Source organism: Trichomycterus rosablanca, chromosome 10, assembly GCF_030014385.1.
Source record: "Trichomycterus rosablanca isolate fTriRos1 chromosome 10, fTriRos1.hap1, whole genome shotgun sequence".
Lineage (NCBI taxonomy): Eukaryota > Metazoa > Chordata > Actinopteri > Siluriformes > Trichomycteridae > Trichomycterus > Trichomycterus rosablanca.
In genome coordinates, this window is record NC_085997.1 from 5957596 (window position 1) to 5973931 (window position 16336).

Sequence of the window (16336 nt, forward strand, 5' to 3'; positions counted from 1 at the left end):
GTGATAAGCAGAATAAAGGCTCATAAGATGGTGTATGGTTACAAATATTCAGCCTAAATGAATACAAAGGAATTAAAGAACTACACAAAGAACAGAAACAGTGTACGTACATTGTTACCCTTAGGGCCGACACCACCTGCAGATCCAGGAGATCCAGCGGATCCACGGCTTCCTGGGAAACCAGGAGCACCAGCAATACCAGCAGGACCCTGTTATTAAAATGAATTAAAAACAGAAAAGATCAACCAGCAGTCGAACAGAAGAATAGAACAAGATTTGAGCTTAGCCTGGTATATGAGATTTGGAAGATCACTACTGATTTAAAACTACTTTTAACTGCCCTACAATGATGACTGTTAATTACTAATGACGGTACTTACAGGAGATCCCTTGCCACCAGGACTGCCGTCATTACCATTAGGTCCCTGGAAGGAACAAAAACCCGGACTGAATAAATAAAACTGATCTTTTGAATCATATAAAACATACAAATTAATATTTTGCAGGTGTTCGAGTGCCTCTCGTCGAGCGACTCACTGTTGGTCCGGCAGGTCCAGCAGGTCCGGGGTTACCGGGCTCACCACGGGATCCCTGAGGTCCCTCTGAGCCACGACCTCCAGCTGGTCCAGTCTCTCCCTGCAGAAGAGCATTTCAGAGTTCATTAGACCTTGATTTGTTTGTGTGTATGTGTTTGTGTGTACATGCACATGTGTGTGTGTGTGTGTGTGTGTTTTAGGAACGTACCTTGATTCCTGCACCACCAGGGAATCCAGGAGAACCAGAAGGGCCAGTAGGTCCCTGATGAAAGAGAAAATGTGATGCTTAGAATAGTTTTACGATCGATTCTCACCTGAAGGGCTTTAAATGTTATGATTATTGTGTTATGATTGAAATCTAGGGCTGTTATACTTACGGGTGGTCCACCGGGTCCAGGGTTGCCATCATTACCACGACCACCCTGGTGCAAACAGAAACGACCACATAAATTAATTGTTTTGAATATTTAATATTTAATGACCATAAATATATTAAAGCAACATCTTAAATATGTCTAACTATGAGAAATCACTTAAATAGAATTAAAAACACTTTAACAGAAGTAAAATAATTATAAATAAAAGATAATTTAATATATAATAATATATAAAATATAATAAAGTACATAATATAATATATAATAATATAAAATAATTATATAATAATATAAAATAATAAAAAAATCCTAAAAATTCTAAATAAATCCTAGAATGCTCTTTTATTTAAAATTTTAATTTTATATGTACTTAATGTGCCGTGTTGGCTAAATATATTTATTGTATATTTTATTTGATTGACTAATATATACACTAACCTAAGTAAACAAACAATAGTTTTAAACCATGTTTTATCATTTATTAAAAGAAAAACATCACTCAACACCAACTAGACCAATTAGATACCAGTTACATTCACCCCTGTGGAATCTGAACATCCTGTCCAGCAATGTAAAGAAGCAATAAGGTCTCAAGAAGCACTTGCTATGCCCCAGTCAGAAGAAGTCAATAAAAATCTGCCCAGGAACTGGTTCTAAAGCACTGGGATTCCAGCAAACCACTATAAGAGCCAATATAGCTAAATGGTGAAACAAAAGTGGTAAAGTGGTAAGTGGAACTTTTTAAGGGACATCTGGTGTAATGCTACCAATAAGAACGTCATACTTGATAACAATCAAAACATGGTAACCGGTGATGTCTGGTCATCAGTCCGTGTTCTGAAGCTTAAGCGCAGTTGGGATGCGACAAAACAATGAGCCAATGCATAAGAGGCAGTTGTAGCCTAGTGGTTAAGGTACTGGACTAGTAATTGAAGGGGTCACTGGTTCAAGCCCCTCCACTGCCAGGTTGCCACTGTTAGGCCCTCAAGCAAGGCCCTAAAGCATCAATTGCTTAGACAATATACTGTCACGGTACTGTAAGTCGCTTGGGGTGAAAAGCGTCTCCTAATCGGCAAAAATGCAAGTGCAAGCTTGTCAAAACCAGTGGTTTATGCTCAAAAATCTGAGGTTTAACAAGATGTTGCTGCTAAAGGTGTCCGGGGGCGACTAATTATTCCATACAAAAGGGTCGACATCAGACGGAGGTGCACTTACAGAAGGGCCAGGAGGTCCAGGGCGGCCTCTCTCACCAGGCAGACCACGAGGGCCCTATAAATAGCAAGACAATAAAAAAAACTCATCATAAATAGTACAGTACACATTCCAGGTAGCAGTGCTGGTAGAATCAATCATAACAGTAGACAGACAATTTAATCTGAAATATACTGTAGTTAAATATAGGTCAGACTTACCATAACACCAGCGACACCGTTCTCTCCGGATAGACCATTCTCTCCCTGCACACAACACACGTTTCGTTTCGTCATATGTAGGTAATATTTACAGAAGAATAAATAGCCTTAATTAGATGACAAATTTACCTTGGGTCCAGCAGGGCCACCATCTCCCTTAGCTCCATCTAGACCGGAGAATCCCTAAAAATCAAACATCAAGGTTAAAAAAAAATCGGGGTCCAATCTGACCTGAATAGATATCGTACAGGCATCGTACATTGTTCTACTTACTCTGTGTCCCTTGATCCCGGGAAGTCCTGGGGTTCCAGGGAAACCGCGAGCTCCCTGTGAAGAAATAAACCTTATTAATTCTTTATTTTCTAAAAAAATGATGGGGGCTGGTTCGTTAAGACAAGGACGTTTCATTAAGATTGGCTACCGACCTGAGGACCGGCGGCTCCACGCTCACCAGGGCGACCGGCTTTGCCAGACTCACCCTGAGAAGGTAAGAAAAGTGTCATTTAAACAAGAGAAGCTAAATTTAAAACTATTAATAAGTAATAATTCAACAACAAGGTCTAAAAGTCCAAAATTAAAACAAAAATGGTTTATTTTACAAGCTCTAAAAATTGTTTTTCTTTTTTCTTTTTACTTTTGCTCAGTAAAATTTTATTTTTAATTAATTAAATTCATTTAATTAAATGAATTTTTATTTATTATGTATCCATTCTATGTACATATATAGCAGCTTTAACAAGCAAATAAATAAATGCAATTTTAATATGATACATTTTCATTTTTAAATTTTGAGGGCAGTTGTGTCACAAGTTACTAGACTAGTAATCATAAGATCACAGGTTTAAGTCCCTCCTTTTCTAGGTTATCACTGGTCAGCCCTTGAACTAAGTCATTGTTTGATCAACAGTTTAAATGTATTTCCAACAGCTGATGGTTGATTTGAGACTCACCCACCCTCAGTGTGCATACGTCAGCTGTGTGTACAAACTTTTTGTATGCATTTATATTATTCAAATCTTGAAAAATTTAAATCCCAAACATTAAAATCAGAAATGGAAGACGTTTTGTGTCATGTTAATGTGGATATTTTGCATCACATTTCAGTATAAGGGTAAAACTTTACTTGGCAGCTCATAGTAACTACACTTAAGCTGCACTTCTTTATGATTAGCATGTTATACATGTGTATAAAGTAATAAATAATGAAGTCCAAACTCACATCATCTCCATTCTTTCCGGGAGGACCAGCAAGACCACGAGAACCCATTGGACCCTTAAAACAAAATCACATAGTGTAAAAATGTGTGTTTATTAATTTTACTTAGTGTAAAAATGTTATGCAGAATTAATTCTATGTAATGCGTATTGTTGTAACGATATGAAAAAGAATACTCACAGGAGAGCCGGGCTCACCGGGCTCCCCAGCAGGTCCAGTGAAACCTTGAGGACCCTATGATAGAAAAAAAAAATGTTGTAAAATGTAAATTTTGGTAAAATGTTGGTAAAAATGTATAGAACTGAAACATTGACTGTATAATGGTAATAAAATATGAATGTTAAATTGTGGACAGTGAGAACTTACAGGAGAACCTGAAGATCCAGGAGGACCACGGGGACCGATTGGGCCCTGTAAAAAGAATCATACAATCTGTTATAAAATGATAATAAAACACATAACTACATAAAACAAGCAACATTCTCTATAAACTTATCTAAAAGCTACAAAACACCCCCCCCCCCCCCCCAAAAAAAAAAAAAACAATAACAAGAAATATATGTACATGTTACATTGTTCCTGTCACTGTTTTCTTGTATGTGTATATTGTTGCTTGCCTTGACAATACAGTAGTTTAGAAGGGAAGAGAAATGACAAAGCAAAAAAAAGCACAAAGATCAAACAGAACAGAGAGAAGTGGAAAATACTGGAAAGGAAATAAAAAAGAGACAAAAGAAAAAGAGAGAAAAGAGAATGACGTGGCATGATGAAAGAGAGGAAGACAAGAAGAAATAGTAAAAGAGGAGAAAACAAGGAGGAGTAGAGGGGAAGATAAGTGAAGAAATGAGATTAACTGAATGCCTGAATTAGAGAACAAAAGCATGGAATTTAGAAGGAGAAAAGAAGGAAGAAGGAAAAAAAGAAGAACAGAGAGGAAGGGAAAATGACATGAGAAGGGAAGAATAGAGAAGAGAAGAGTAAACAAGAGAAAAGAAGAGAAAAGAAGAGAAGAGAAAACAAGAGAAGAGAAGAATAGAGAAGAGAAAACAAGAGAAGACAAAACAAGAGAAGAGAAGAATAGAGAAGAGAAAAGAAAACAAGAGAGAAGAGAAAACAAGAGAAGAGAAAACAAGAAAAGAGAAGAGATACCAAGAGAAGAATAAAGAAGGGGAAACAAGAGACGAGAAAACGAGAAGAGAACACAAGAGAAGAGAAAAGAAAAGAAGAATAAAGAAAAGAGAAGAGAAAACGAGAAGAGAAAACAAGAGAAGAGAAGAATATAGAAGAGAAGAATAAAGAAGAGAAGAGAAAACAAGAGAAGATAAAACAAGAAAGGAGAAGAGAAAACAAGAAAAGAAAAAAATAAAGAAGAGATAACAGAAGAGAAAACAAGAAAAGAGAAGAGAAAACAACAAAAGAGAAAACAAGAGAAGAATAGAATAAAGAAAAGAAGAATAAAGAAAAGAATAGAGAAGAATAAAGAAGAATAAAGAAAAGAAGAATAGAGAAGAGAAGAATAAAGAAGAGAAAACGAGAAGAGAAACAAGAGAAGAGAAGTTAGAAGAGTTTAGAAGAAGCTCTTACTGGTGGTCCAGGAACAGCTGGGCCGCTGGACTTATCGCCACCATAAGAAACCTGGGGCAGGTAGTTCTGCAAAACATAAATCAAGACACTTTTAAACTTTGTTGTGGACTTGAATGGACATAAATCCACAAAAAAATGATATGAGTGCATTACAATGCACACTAGATAATTTATCATGCAAATCCATAAACGTGTATACTTACTCCACCGAGGCCTGGAGGTCCAGGGGGGCCGGGAGGTCCGGGAAGTCCGGGCTGTCCGGGAAAGCCATCGTTACCGGAGGACCCTGGGAGACCCTAAAAAAAAACAATAGCAGAATTATATGAGAGACGTCGAATATGTAAATTACTCAAGATTAAAAAATAAAATTTCAAAAATGTAAATGTAATGCATTTTATTTAAAAATAAAAATAATAAACACGTTTATTATATCTAATAAATGTTTTAAATTATATATAAAAATGTTTAACTGCATTAATAAGACCATTTTAATTTTAATAATATATTAACTATAGTAAAAGAGGTCACATGACGCAGGGAACATGAAAGCAGTAGTTTATAGCAACCGAAAATTATTAGCTCAAGAATGCAAAAAACACAACCAAAGCACAGTTTAACCCTATGACACCAGCACTAATAACAAAGACAAGCTACTAACTAAGTTAGCCCCAACTGAACAGAAAAAACCACTAATAGACACAGCAGCTTAAAAAAAAGGACAATTAATGCTCACCGGTTCACCCTTAGTTCCAGGCTCACCCTTGGGTCCTAGAGCCTACAGACACACGGATTAAAATCATCGTTTACTAAACTGACGCTGGTCATGTATCAAATGGGATTGTATTGTTTACACAGATGTATAATAAAAGTGTGTGGTGTGTTACTGACCGTAGAACCCGTTGGTGTTGGGTCAGTTTCATCTTCTAATAAAGAAATAAATATAACAAAATGAGTGCTTTGGTCACATGACAAACATTGTTGAACTGTGTTATTGTGTTTAGACTGACCCAGATGATTAATTACAAATTAAGGAATATCTGAGCTCGGTTGCCAGGTATTGTGTCTAATTTCAATGTTGGTATTCAATTTATGACTTTCCAATCAGTTGCTATGCACAATGTCATTCCACCTACTGATATAAAGGGACCACTGTAGGACCACGACTGACTAGATTTAATTTAGGTGATGGACTATTTGTACCACAGTGGTCACACTGATATGGCTGCAATCGAGCCATATAATGTCTATTATTTTTATATCCGAGGTTCAGATTAGTAAGCCAGCTGAATATAATATTCAATAAAGAGTTGCTTAATTAGAAACGAACCGCTAATTAAAGGCTACTAATGAAATGAGGAATGAGAGTCTCTACTTTTTTTATACTTCTACAAGCATATTAGTGGTGGTCCAGCAGTGGTTCCCCTCCAGAATAGAAAAGGTCAAATAGGGGGTGAAGGGATTCAGAGCATCATATGAACTGCATTTAATTACAAGTAGATGCACCTGATGAAACGACAAGTCACTCAAGGTACAAGGTGCGCAAGAGCTTTGATAAGATTGCAACCAAGCGTGAGTCCCTCCCAGAGAGACTCGCCAGCGCTGATCATCTTGGCACTTCTAAAATCAGGTGGAAATAACGCCACCTAGAGAGCGACATGCGACTAGAGTAAGTGTCGATGTGGCAAATTTTACCGAGGCACACGGGGCAGCATTCTCCATCTGGGATCTCTGGATTGGCGCAGTCCGTGGTGTCTTCGCAGATGACCTCGTCGCACATGACGGTTCCGCTGTCGCACACGCAAATCCGGCACGGCTCGGGTTTCCAGACATCCTTGTCGTTGTAGAACTGGCCTTCTAACGTGCAGCTGCTGTAGCCTGCGAAGGACAGACCGAGATGACGTGTGAGTCGTGAGATTTATTAAGGATCTCTGTTAGTTCTAGTGGATGAACATTTTAATTTTTGAGGGCATGTGGTTTTGTTTGGTGGGTTTTACCTGTATGGTAGTTGTATGCTATAAAACTGAATTTGGACCAGTTGTATAATAGTTTGTATCAGAAAATGACTAGCAGATTTTGTTATTTATTACTTGAGTTGCCAAGCAAGGCTTGACATTGTTTATAATAATTATTATTAATATTAATATGCATTGGAAAAGCATTTACAATACTCGAGTTATCATCAAATTCATGCAAACTGAATTTTTACATCAAGAGGAGCAGCCTAAAGTGGAAAAACTGTAAATACAATTTAATTTTTAATACAGTTTTAATTAAATACAATTGTACAAAAACAATCAATTTAATACAACAATAAGCCGTTAAACATAGGGTTAAAGGTCACAAAAACCCTCAATCTACTATAAACGACTGATCAAAACAAAACCAACAGACTTTGCCACGCCCTCTATCCTCTATCGATAAAAAAATACAAAACATCTGCTTGCAATACTCAGTTGTACCGCATGGTGTCGCCATTTGTTCAGAATCGTGAACGCCCAAACGCTATTCATTTTCTCTACAGATGATCAACCAACAAAAAATTAAGTTATTATGAAGTTATTTCGACGTTTTAATTTAGTCTAAGAGTGTTAATTAAACACTAGGTATTTATTACCTCACAAAAGCTGCTAATGGTTAAGGTGATGTTAAAAAATTCAAGAAAAAAGCAGTCCAGATGTTGCACATCTGTTGCAAGAGGGATAACGAAAACAGATGGAAAAGCAAAGCGCTGGATAAATTGATTCAAATGATTAAAAAAACAAATAATAATAATAAAACTGAGGTAATTTAGTTGATAATTTTCCTCACAAGTAACAGCGCGAGATTCAGGCACGTTCCAAACTTGTAAAGGCACGCGCACTTTCACACACTAATTACAGTGCTGAACATGCACCAGTGCAAACAAGATACAACAGCAAAAAAAAAGCACTAAAATACAAACAATTTACATTTTTACATAGTTTTCTTCATGTTTTTCGTTTCCTCTTTGTTTTATTGTTTTTAAAGCAAACAATACTCACCGTAATCATCATCTTCCTGTCCTCTCGCGACAAGAACGGCAGCCGCGAGCAGCAGCCCTAACCGAACATCCACAAAGCTGAACATGTCTAAATATTAGACATGTAGACTCTTTGCTGAGAGAGTGCTCTTTTAGTCCCTCCAGGCGTCAATCATACACGTTTGAGATTGTTAACTCCAAGCCCAGACCCCAGCACACACTCCCTACTGGCCAAACACACCTCACCCTGGCTTTTATATAAGCAGGAGTGTTTGGGAGGTGCTCAACATCTTAAACATGTTCAAGAGAGAGAAGGAACAGAAAAGAGTCCCTCCTTCGCCAAAAAAAAGAATAGAACCATGTCGGGAACTCGTCTACAAGACAACGTGGACGATTTGAGCACTTTATGAAGTGATGAGGTGGAATATTCCAACAGATATTCGCCTGAGGAACGAAATAAGCATGCTAGTCCAATTATTGATATCACAAATACATTAATGGATGGTTAAATAGAATAAAACATATCTCACACCTCATGGAATTCATATTGTACTCTTGTATTCATTTGTCTCCCTGTTCTTTGTAGCTTAGACTGTTTTAAAACAAAACACGAGTATGTCCGAGGCAGACAAACCAGGTCGAGAGAGAAAGAACCAAAAGAGTCCCTTCTTGGCCAAAAAAAGAATAAAACCATGTCGGGAACTCGTCTACAAGACAACGTGGACGATTTGAGCACTTTATGAAGTGATGAGGTGGAGTATTCCAACAGATATTCGCCTGAGGAACGAAGATTAGCATGCTAGTCAAATTATTGATATCACAACTACATTAATGGATGGTTAAATGCAATAAAACATATCTCACACCTCATGGAATTCATATTTTACTCTTGTATTCATTCGTTTCCCTGTTCTCGGTAGATTAGACTGTTTTGACACAAAACACGAGTATGTTCGAGGCAGACAAACCAGGTCGAGAGAGAAAGAACCAAAAGAGTCCCTTCTTGGCCAAAAAAAGAATAAAACCATGTCGGGAACTCGTCTACAAGACAACGTGGACGATTTAAGCACTTTATGAAGTGATGAGGTGGAGTATTCCAACAGATATTCGCCTGAGGAACGAAATTAGCATGCTAGTCGAATTATTGATATCACAACTACATTAATGGATGGTTAAATGCAATAAAACATATCTCACACCTCATGGAGTTCATATTTTACTCTTGTATTGATGTGTTTCCCTGTTCTTGGTAGATTAGACTGTTTTAACACAAAACACGAGTATGTTCGAGGCAGACAAACCAGGCCGAGAGAGAAAGAACCAAAAAGAGTCCCTTCTTGGCCAAAAAAAGAATAAAACCATGTCGAGAACTCGTCTGCAAGACAACGTGGACGATTTGAGCACTTTATGAAGTGATGAGGTGGAGTATTCCAACAGATATTCGCATATAGAGCGAAGTTAGCATGCTAGTCAGATTATTGATATCACAAATGGATGTGATCCTTCCCCTCCATGTTCTCAAGTAACTTCTCGATCACAAATCAGATCACATAAAACATGAGTATGTTCAAGGCAGACAAACCATGACCAAGGGTGAAAAACACGTCCGTAATAACGATATTTACCTTACTGTTACCCTACCGTATGAAAAGATTGCTTCTGGGATTATATTTTAATCGATAGTGTGGTTTTAAAGGATGTAATTACACAGATTCCATGTCTTTAAGATTGATCTTTTTGCTTTACTGTCATTTGATTCAAGGTAAAACGTTGCGGTAATCAATAGTTAAACCTGCCATTTAAATGCTAATGGGTGTTTTCACTGAAAAGGGTGGTCTCATTAAATGTGACTGAAGTAGAGGGTGCTACCTAACAACGTGCATACATGACCTTTCGCATTTGCTCTTTGACTCTAATGTACAATCCAAAATCAGAAAATGTTGGGACAGCATGGAAAATGCAAATAATAAAAAAACACAGAGTTTGTTACATTTACTTTGACTTTTATTTGATTGCAGACAGGATGAACCTGAGATATTTCAGGTTTTGTCTGTTCAACTTCATTTCATTTGTTAAAAAACCTCCATTCCTGCATTTCAGACCTGCAACACATTCCAAAAAAATCATTGTATTGTAATAATTGTAATCATGGTTTAGTACAAAAGCAGCATCCAGGAAAGGCTGAGTCTTTGATGAGCAAAGATGATCAGGGTTTGATCAAAGATCTCCAGTTTGTCAACAAATGTGTGAGAAAATGATTGAAATGTTTAAAAACAATGAACCTCAAAGAAAGATTGGAAGGGATTTGCATATTTCTCCCCCTACAGTGCATAATATTATTAAACCATTCAAGGAGAAATTTCAGTGTGTAAAGGCCAAGTACGCAAGCTTAATCTGAACGCCCGTGATCTTCAATCCCTCAGACGGCACTGCATCAAGAACCGCCACTCAACAACAGCTGATATAACCACATGGGTGAGGGATTACTTTGGCAAACCTTTGTCGGGCACTACAATACAGAGTTACATGCACAAATGCCACTTAAAACTTTACTGTGCAAAAAAGAAGCCTCATGTTAACCATGTCCAGAAGCAGCGTCGACTTCTCTGGGCTTGGAGGCATCTAGGATGGACCATTACAGTGGAAATGTGTATTGTGGTCAGATGAATCAGCATTCCAGGTCTTTTTTTGGAGAAAATGGACGCTGTGTGCTCCGGACCAAAGACGAAAAGGACCATCCAGACTGTTATCAGGAACAAGTCCAAAAGCCAGGGTCTGCCATGGTATGGGGGTGTGTCAGTGCCCTTGGAAAAGGTCATTTACACTTCTGTGATGCAGCATTAATGCAGAAAAGTACACTGAGATCTTAGAGCAACATGTGCTGCTTTCAAGACGTCATCTTTTCCAGGGACGTCCATGCCCAAGTCATGGCTGCGGAAGAAGAGGGTACGGGTACTGGACTGGCCTGCCTGCAGTCCTGACCTGTCCCCAATAGAGAACGTGTGGAAAATTCCCCGTACTGTTGCACATCTTAAGACGTGTTTACAGGAAGAACGAGACAAAATAGAAGCTGAAACACTAAATCACTTGGTCCCCTCGGTGCCAAAACATCTTTTAAGTGTGGTGAAAAGGAATGGCAACATTACAAAGTGGTAAATGCTTCACTGTCCCAGCTTTTTTGGAATGTGTTGCAGGCCTGAAATGGAATGGATGTTTATTAATAAATGAAATGAAGTTGATCAGATAAAACATCAAATATATCAGGTTTATCCTGTCTGCAATCAAATAAAAGTCAAAGTAAATGAAACTCTTTTTCTGATTTGGGGTTGTATATTTATATGATTCATATTTACATATACACATAATACACCAATTTAAACTTAGAACACTTACAAAGCAACTAATTACATTCAATATGCAACATTCTCTTAGGGGGAAAAAAACACTGGCGAGATTTCAAAGCATGCGCAGCGTTGTGCACACGTTGCAAGTTCAGAGCCTGATCTGAGGAGCTCATATGTTTTGTGTTCAGGACTGTATCTGATTAGTCACTGTCAGTCAAACTACATGAAAAGAAATGCTGTTCATATGATAAAAAGGTAAAAATGTTTTAGATGTTATGCTCATGATGATTCTCCAGTTTTCTCAACATATTTACACATACAGTAATTGCAAGAAAAAAGCCATAACATTAAAACCACCTCCTTGTTTTTACACTCAGTCCATTTTATCAGCTTCACTTACCATATAGAAGCACTTTGTAGTTTTTAGCCTGCTTTCATCCTGTTCTTCAATGGTCAGGACCCCCACAGGACCACCACAGAGCAGGTATTATTTAGGTGGTGGATCATTCTCAGCATTGCAGTGACACTGACTAGTGTGTATGAGTGGATAAGACCTCACTGTCACTGCCGGACTGAGAATAGTCCACCAACCAAAAACATATCCAGCCAACAGCGCCCCGTGGGCAGTCCTGTGACCACTGATGAAGGTCTACAAGATCACCAACTCAAACAGCAGCAATAGATGAGCGATTGTCTCTGACTTTACATCTACAATGTGGACCAACTAGGTAGGAGTGTCTAGTGGACAGTGAGTGGACTCCAGCAGCGCAACACACACTAACACACCACCACCACGTCAGTGTCACTGCAGTGCTGAGAATGATCCACCACCTAAATAATACCTGCTCTGTAGTGGTCCTGTGGGGGTCCTGACCATTGAATAACAGCATGAAAGGGGGCTAACAAAGCATGCAGAGAAACAGATGGACTACAGTCAGTAATTGTAGAACTACAATGTGCTTCTATATGGTAAGTGGAGCTGATAAAATGGTTAAACAGAGTTTCCAGGTGACATTGGACTCACCAGGACTTTAATCAGAATGAAGCAGTTACAGAAGATGAATGAATGTGTGATATAACCCTGCATACCGAAGCACTGTAGGAATTCGTTTGATTGACAGAACTTTATATTACTGAAAGAAATAAAATATGGATATGCTGCAAAGCTCAATGGCATATAAATAGAAGTTGCAATTTTGTATGTTTTTGTCCGGCAGGAGCCACAGTAATGTGGGGCTGTGTGGTTTAAGTCTAGAAGAGTTCAGCCTGGTGGTTAGGGTGGAAGCAGGTTAAAGCAGTTCACTGAGTAAAGAAAAAATGGGTTAGCTACATTTGTGGTTGACGTTATTGGCACCCTTGAATATTAAGTACACCATGTAAAGTGTCTTCTTAAATAAAGTGTTTAGTGAAGCTGCTTGGATTTTTATAAACTCATAGAAGAGCAGTAGAGATGTTCACAAGTCACAATACGAGTGCAAGTCAAGTCACAAGTCTATATAATATACACCAACAGATAAAAAACAACAACAGATTAGCAACTGTATTTTGCCGTTTTACTTAGTGCTTTTACTTTCCTAGTCAAATGAATGTAATTTCCATAACAAGAAGGTTCCAGTTAAAAGCTTAAACTGATACGTTTTGTTTTCATTGCAAAATAAAAGCGCGCAATAAATCACGGCACAGCGGCCAAAATCCAAAACAAAGCAAAAAAAATCTGAACCACTGCTTACCTGAGCTTATGTTCTTCCAGATGCTATTAAATTTATAACCGTGTGTCCCATTAGGAATATAATCCGTTATTTTGTAAATGTGCTTATAATTAAAATCCTCCAAACTTTTCCCGGTTGTGAAGTAAAACACGGACTCGTTAGGAAGCCGATCAAGCGTTTCATTGACACGTCATCTGTGTGACACAAACTGAATAAATGCAAATAACAAAGAGCATTTCTTACTAACAATTCAAATTAGAAGGTCTGATTGGTTCAGAAAGCGGTCTTACAACCATTAGCGCCAATTCTGTAGGAGCGTTCCATTCAACCCGGTTGTTCCTGTGAAGTACACTACGTAGGGTATTCCACCATTTGAAGTGAGATTTCAATCTAAAGGTAACGAAAATGTTCAAATGAAGTGAACTCCAAACTGTGTAGGGAGTAGGGAGCGACGCTGCAGTACTACGCCGGAAGCTGGCTGTAACATTTACCCATTGTGTGTGTTGCGGGTTAAGACAGTCGGAGCGTTATTAGAGAGCAGAATATTTATAATAATAATAATTATATATATATATATATATATATATATTTAAAATTGTCACACATTACTAATGTTAACACATACTGACACTAGTGACTCTTGTTGTGCACAAGTCATTTTTTTGAGAGTCATGAGTCGAGTCCGAGTCATGTGAAACAAGTTAGACAATTAAATGAAGCCTCTCTACCTAAAGAGAAACTTAGTGAAGGATCCATAATGTTGTGGGGCTGCTTTGCTGTATCTGTTCTACATACACTTATCAGCCATAACATTAAAACCACCTCCTTGTTTCTACACTCACTGTCCATTTTATCAGCTCCGCTTACCATATAGAAGCACTTTGTAGTTCTACAATTACTGACTGTAGTCCATCTGTCTCTCTGCATGCTTTGTTAGCCCCCTTTCATGCTGTTCTTCAATGGTCAGGACTCTCCCAGGACCGCTACAGAGTAGGTTTTATTTGGGAGGTGGATGATTCTCAGCACTGCACTGACACTGACATGGTGCTGGTGTGTTAGTGTGTGTTGTGCTGGTATGAGTTTTTAAACACCTCACTGTCCCAGCTGGACAGCCAACAGCGCCCCGTGGGCAGCATCCTGTGACCACTGATGAAGGTCTAGAAGATGACCGACTCAAACAGCAGCAATAGATGAGCGATCGTCTCTGACTTTACATCGACAAGGTGGACCAACTAGGTAGGAGTGTTTAATACAGTGGACAGTGAGTGGACACTGTATATAAAACTCCAGCAGCGCTGCTGTGTCTGATCCACTCATACCAGCACAACACACACTAACACACTACCACCATGTCATTGTCACTGCAGTGCTGAGAATGATCCACCACCTAAATAATACCTGCTCTGTAGTGGTCCTGGGAGAGTCCTGACCACTGAAGAACAGCATGCAGAGAAACAGATGGACTACAGTCAGTAATTGTAGAACTACAAAGTGATCCTATATGGTAAGTGGAGCTGATAAAATGGACAGTGAGTGTAAAAACAAGGAGGTGGTTTTAATGTTATGGCTGATCAGTGTATTGTAATAGATTGATCGTAAGCCTCCCCCTTCAGTTTAATGAGTTTTTTGAGTTTCTTGACCAATGAGATTTAAATAAAATGGTTTTTAATTAAACATGTTTACTTTCAGCGCAGGCAGCATTAAACAAGGCATTCCTGCCATATACAGAGACCATGTGTTCACATGCTTTCTCTTGGTTTCTGTATAAAAGGCTGTGGAGGCTGTAGTCTATAGTACACATATGGTGAACAGACAGAAGCCCGGGAGAGGGTCATTGGTAGCTCAGCATTTAAGGTCTGGACTATTTATAGGAAAATTGTTGGTTTGCCACTGTTGGGCCCTTGAGCAAAACCTTTTATCCTTATTTATTAATTCATTCGTTGTCTATTTTACCACTGTTTTATCCTATTAAGAGTCACGGTGGGTCCAAGACAATGAGCAGAGCAAACTCACAGATACTAGGAGATCATGCAAACTCTACCCAAAATTGACCAAGGCCACTCCACCTGGGAATAAAACCCAGGACGTTCTGGCTGTGAGGCGACAGTGCTACCCACCAAGCCACTGTGTCGCCCACCCTTATTTAGTTGCAATATATTTGGTTTCAATTGTAAATAGCTAAGGATAAACTCACTCACTCACTTTCTTCACCACATATCCAATTAGGGTCGTGGGGGGGCTGAAGCCTCAAGGCACACAGTAGCACCCATTCACCTATAGGGCAATTCAGTGTCTCCAATTAACCTGATGTTTTTGCACTGTGGGAGGAAACCGGAGCTCCTGGAGGAAACCCACACGGACATGGGGAGAACATGCAAACTTCGCACAGAAAGGACCAGGACCGCCCCGCCTGGGGATCGAACCCAGGACCTTGTTGCTGTGAGGCGACAGTGCTACCCACCGAGCCACCCCACCCTACCCTACCCTACCCTACCCTACCCTACCCTACCCTACCCTACCCTACCCTACCCTTATTACTTGACGTATATAATCATAAATGTAAAAAAATGATAAGAAATGGAGCATACCAGCATATTCCACAATAGAGTGTCCACTCACTGTCCACTCTATTAGACACTCCTACCTAGTTGGTCCACCTTGTAGATGTAAAGTCAGAGACGATCGCTCATCTACTGCTGCTGTTTGAGTCGGTCATCTTCTAGACTCTCATCAGTGGTCACAGGATGCTGCCCACGGGGCGCTGTTGGCTGGATATTTTTGGTTGGTGGACTATTCTCAGTCCAGCAGTGACAGTGAGGTGTCCATCAGCGCTGCTGATGAACTACAGTCAGTAATTGTAGAACTATATGGAGCTGATAAAATGGACACTGAGTGTAAAAACAAGGAGGTGGTTTTAATGTTATGGCCAATCAATGTAAGTAATTTAATGTTGCAAAGGGGGCAAATTAATTTCTCAAATTTTCATCTTTTTGTATGTATTAAAAGTTGGGTCAAATGTACATATAGCAACTTAAATAAGTCTAGTTTGACTGCACCCATTAAAAATTATTGAGTATTTTTATGCCAACGCCTGAAGGAAACTCTATTGTCACCTTATTCATTCATTCACCCAGGACCCAGGTATTAATTTGGAGGGTCA

General features: G+C 38.8%; 1 protein-coding gene across 1 annotated transcript in view; it reads right to left on the reverse strand.

The window, feature by feature from the left end:
* Positions 1–8359, reverse strand: part of col1a1b (collagen, type I, alpha 1b) — a 29617-nt gene extending 21258 nt beyond the window's left edge. The window contains exons 1-19 of the mRNA XM_063002809.1: positions 8146–8359; positions 6818–7000; positions 6014–6048; positions 5859–5900; positions 5329–5421; positions 5126–5191; positions 3908–3952; positions 3722–3775; positions 3545–3598; positions 2751–2804; positions 2599–2652; positions 2455–2508; positions 2326–2370; positions 2129–2182; positions 914–958; positions 745–798; positions 538–636; positions 381–425; positions 111–209 (exon numbers count right to left, since the gene is read on the reverse strand). Coding sequence (XP_062858879.1) covers positions 111–209; positions 381–425; positions 538–636; positions 745–798; positions 914–958; positions 2129–2182; positions 2326–2370; positions 2455–2508; positions 2599–2652; positions 2751–2804; positions 3545–3598; positions 3722–3775; positions 3908–3952; positions 5126–5191; positions 5329–5421; positions 5859–5900; positions 6014–6048; positions 6818–7000; positions 8146–8230 — 1260 coding nt within the window. The 5' untranslated portion in view covers positions 8231–8359. The remainder of the gene's footprint in view (positions 1–110; positions 210–380; positions 426–537; positions 637–744; positions 799–913; positions 959–2128; positions 2183–2325; positions 2371–2454; positions 2509–2598; positions 2653–2750; positions 2805–3544; positions 3599–3721; positions 3776–3907; positions 3953–5125; positions 5192–5328; positions 5422–5858; positions 5901–6013; positions 6049–6817; positions 7001–8145) is intronic.
* Positions 8360–16336: the final 7977 nt, after the last annotated feature.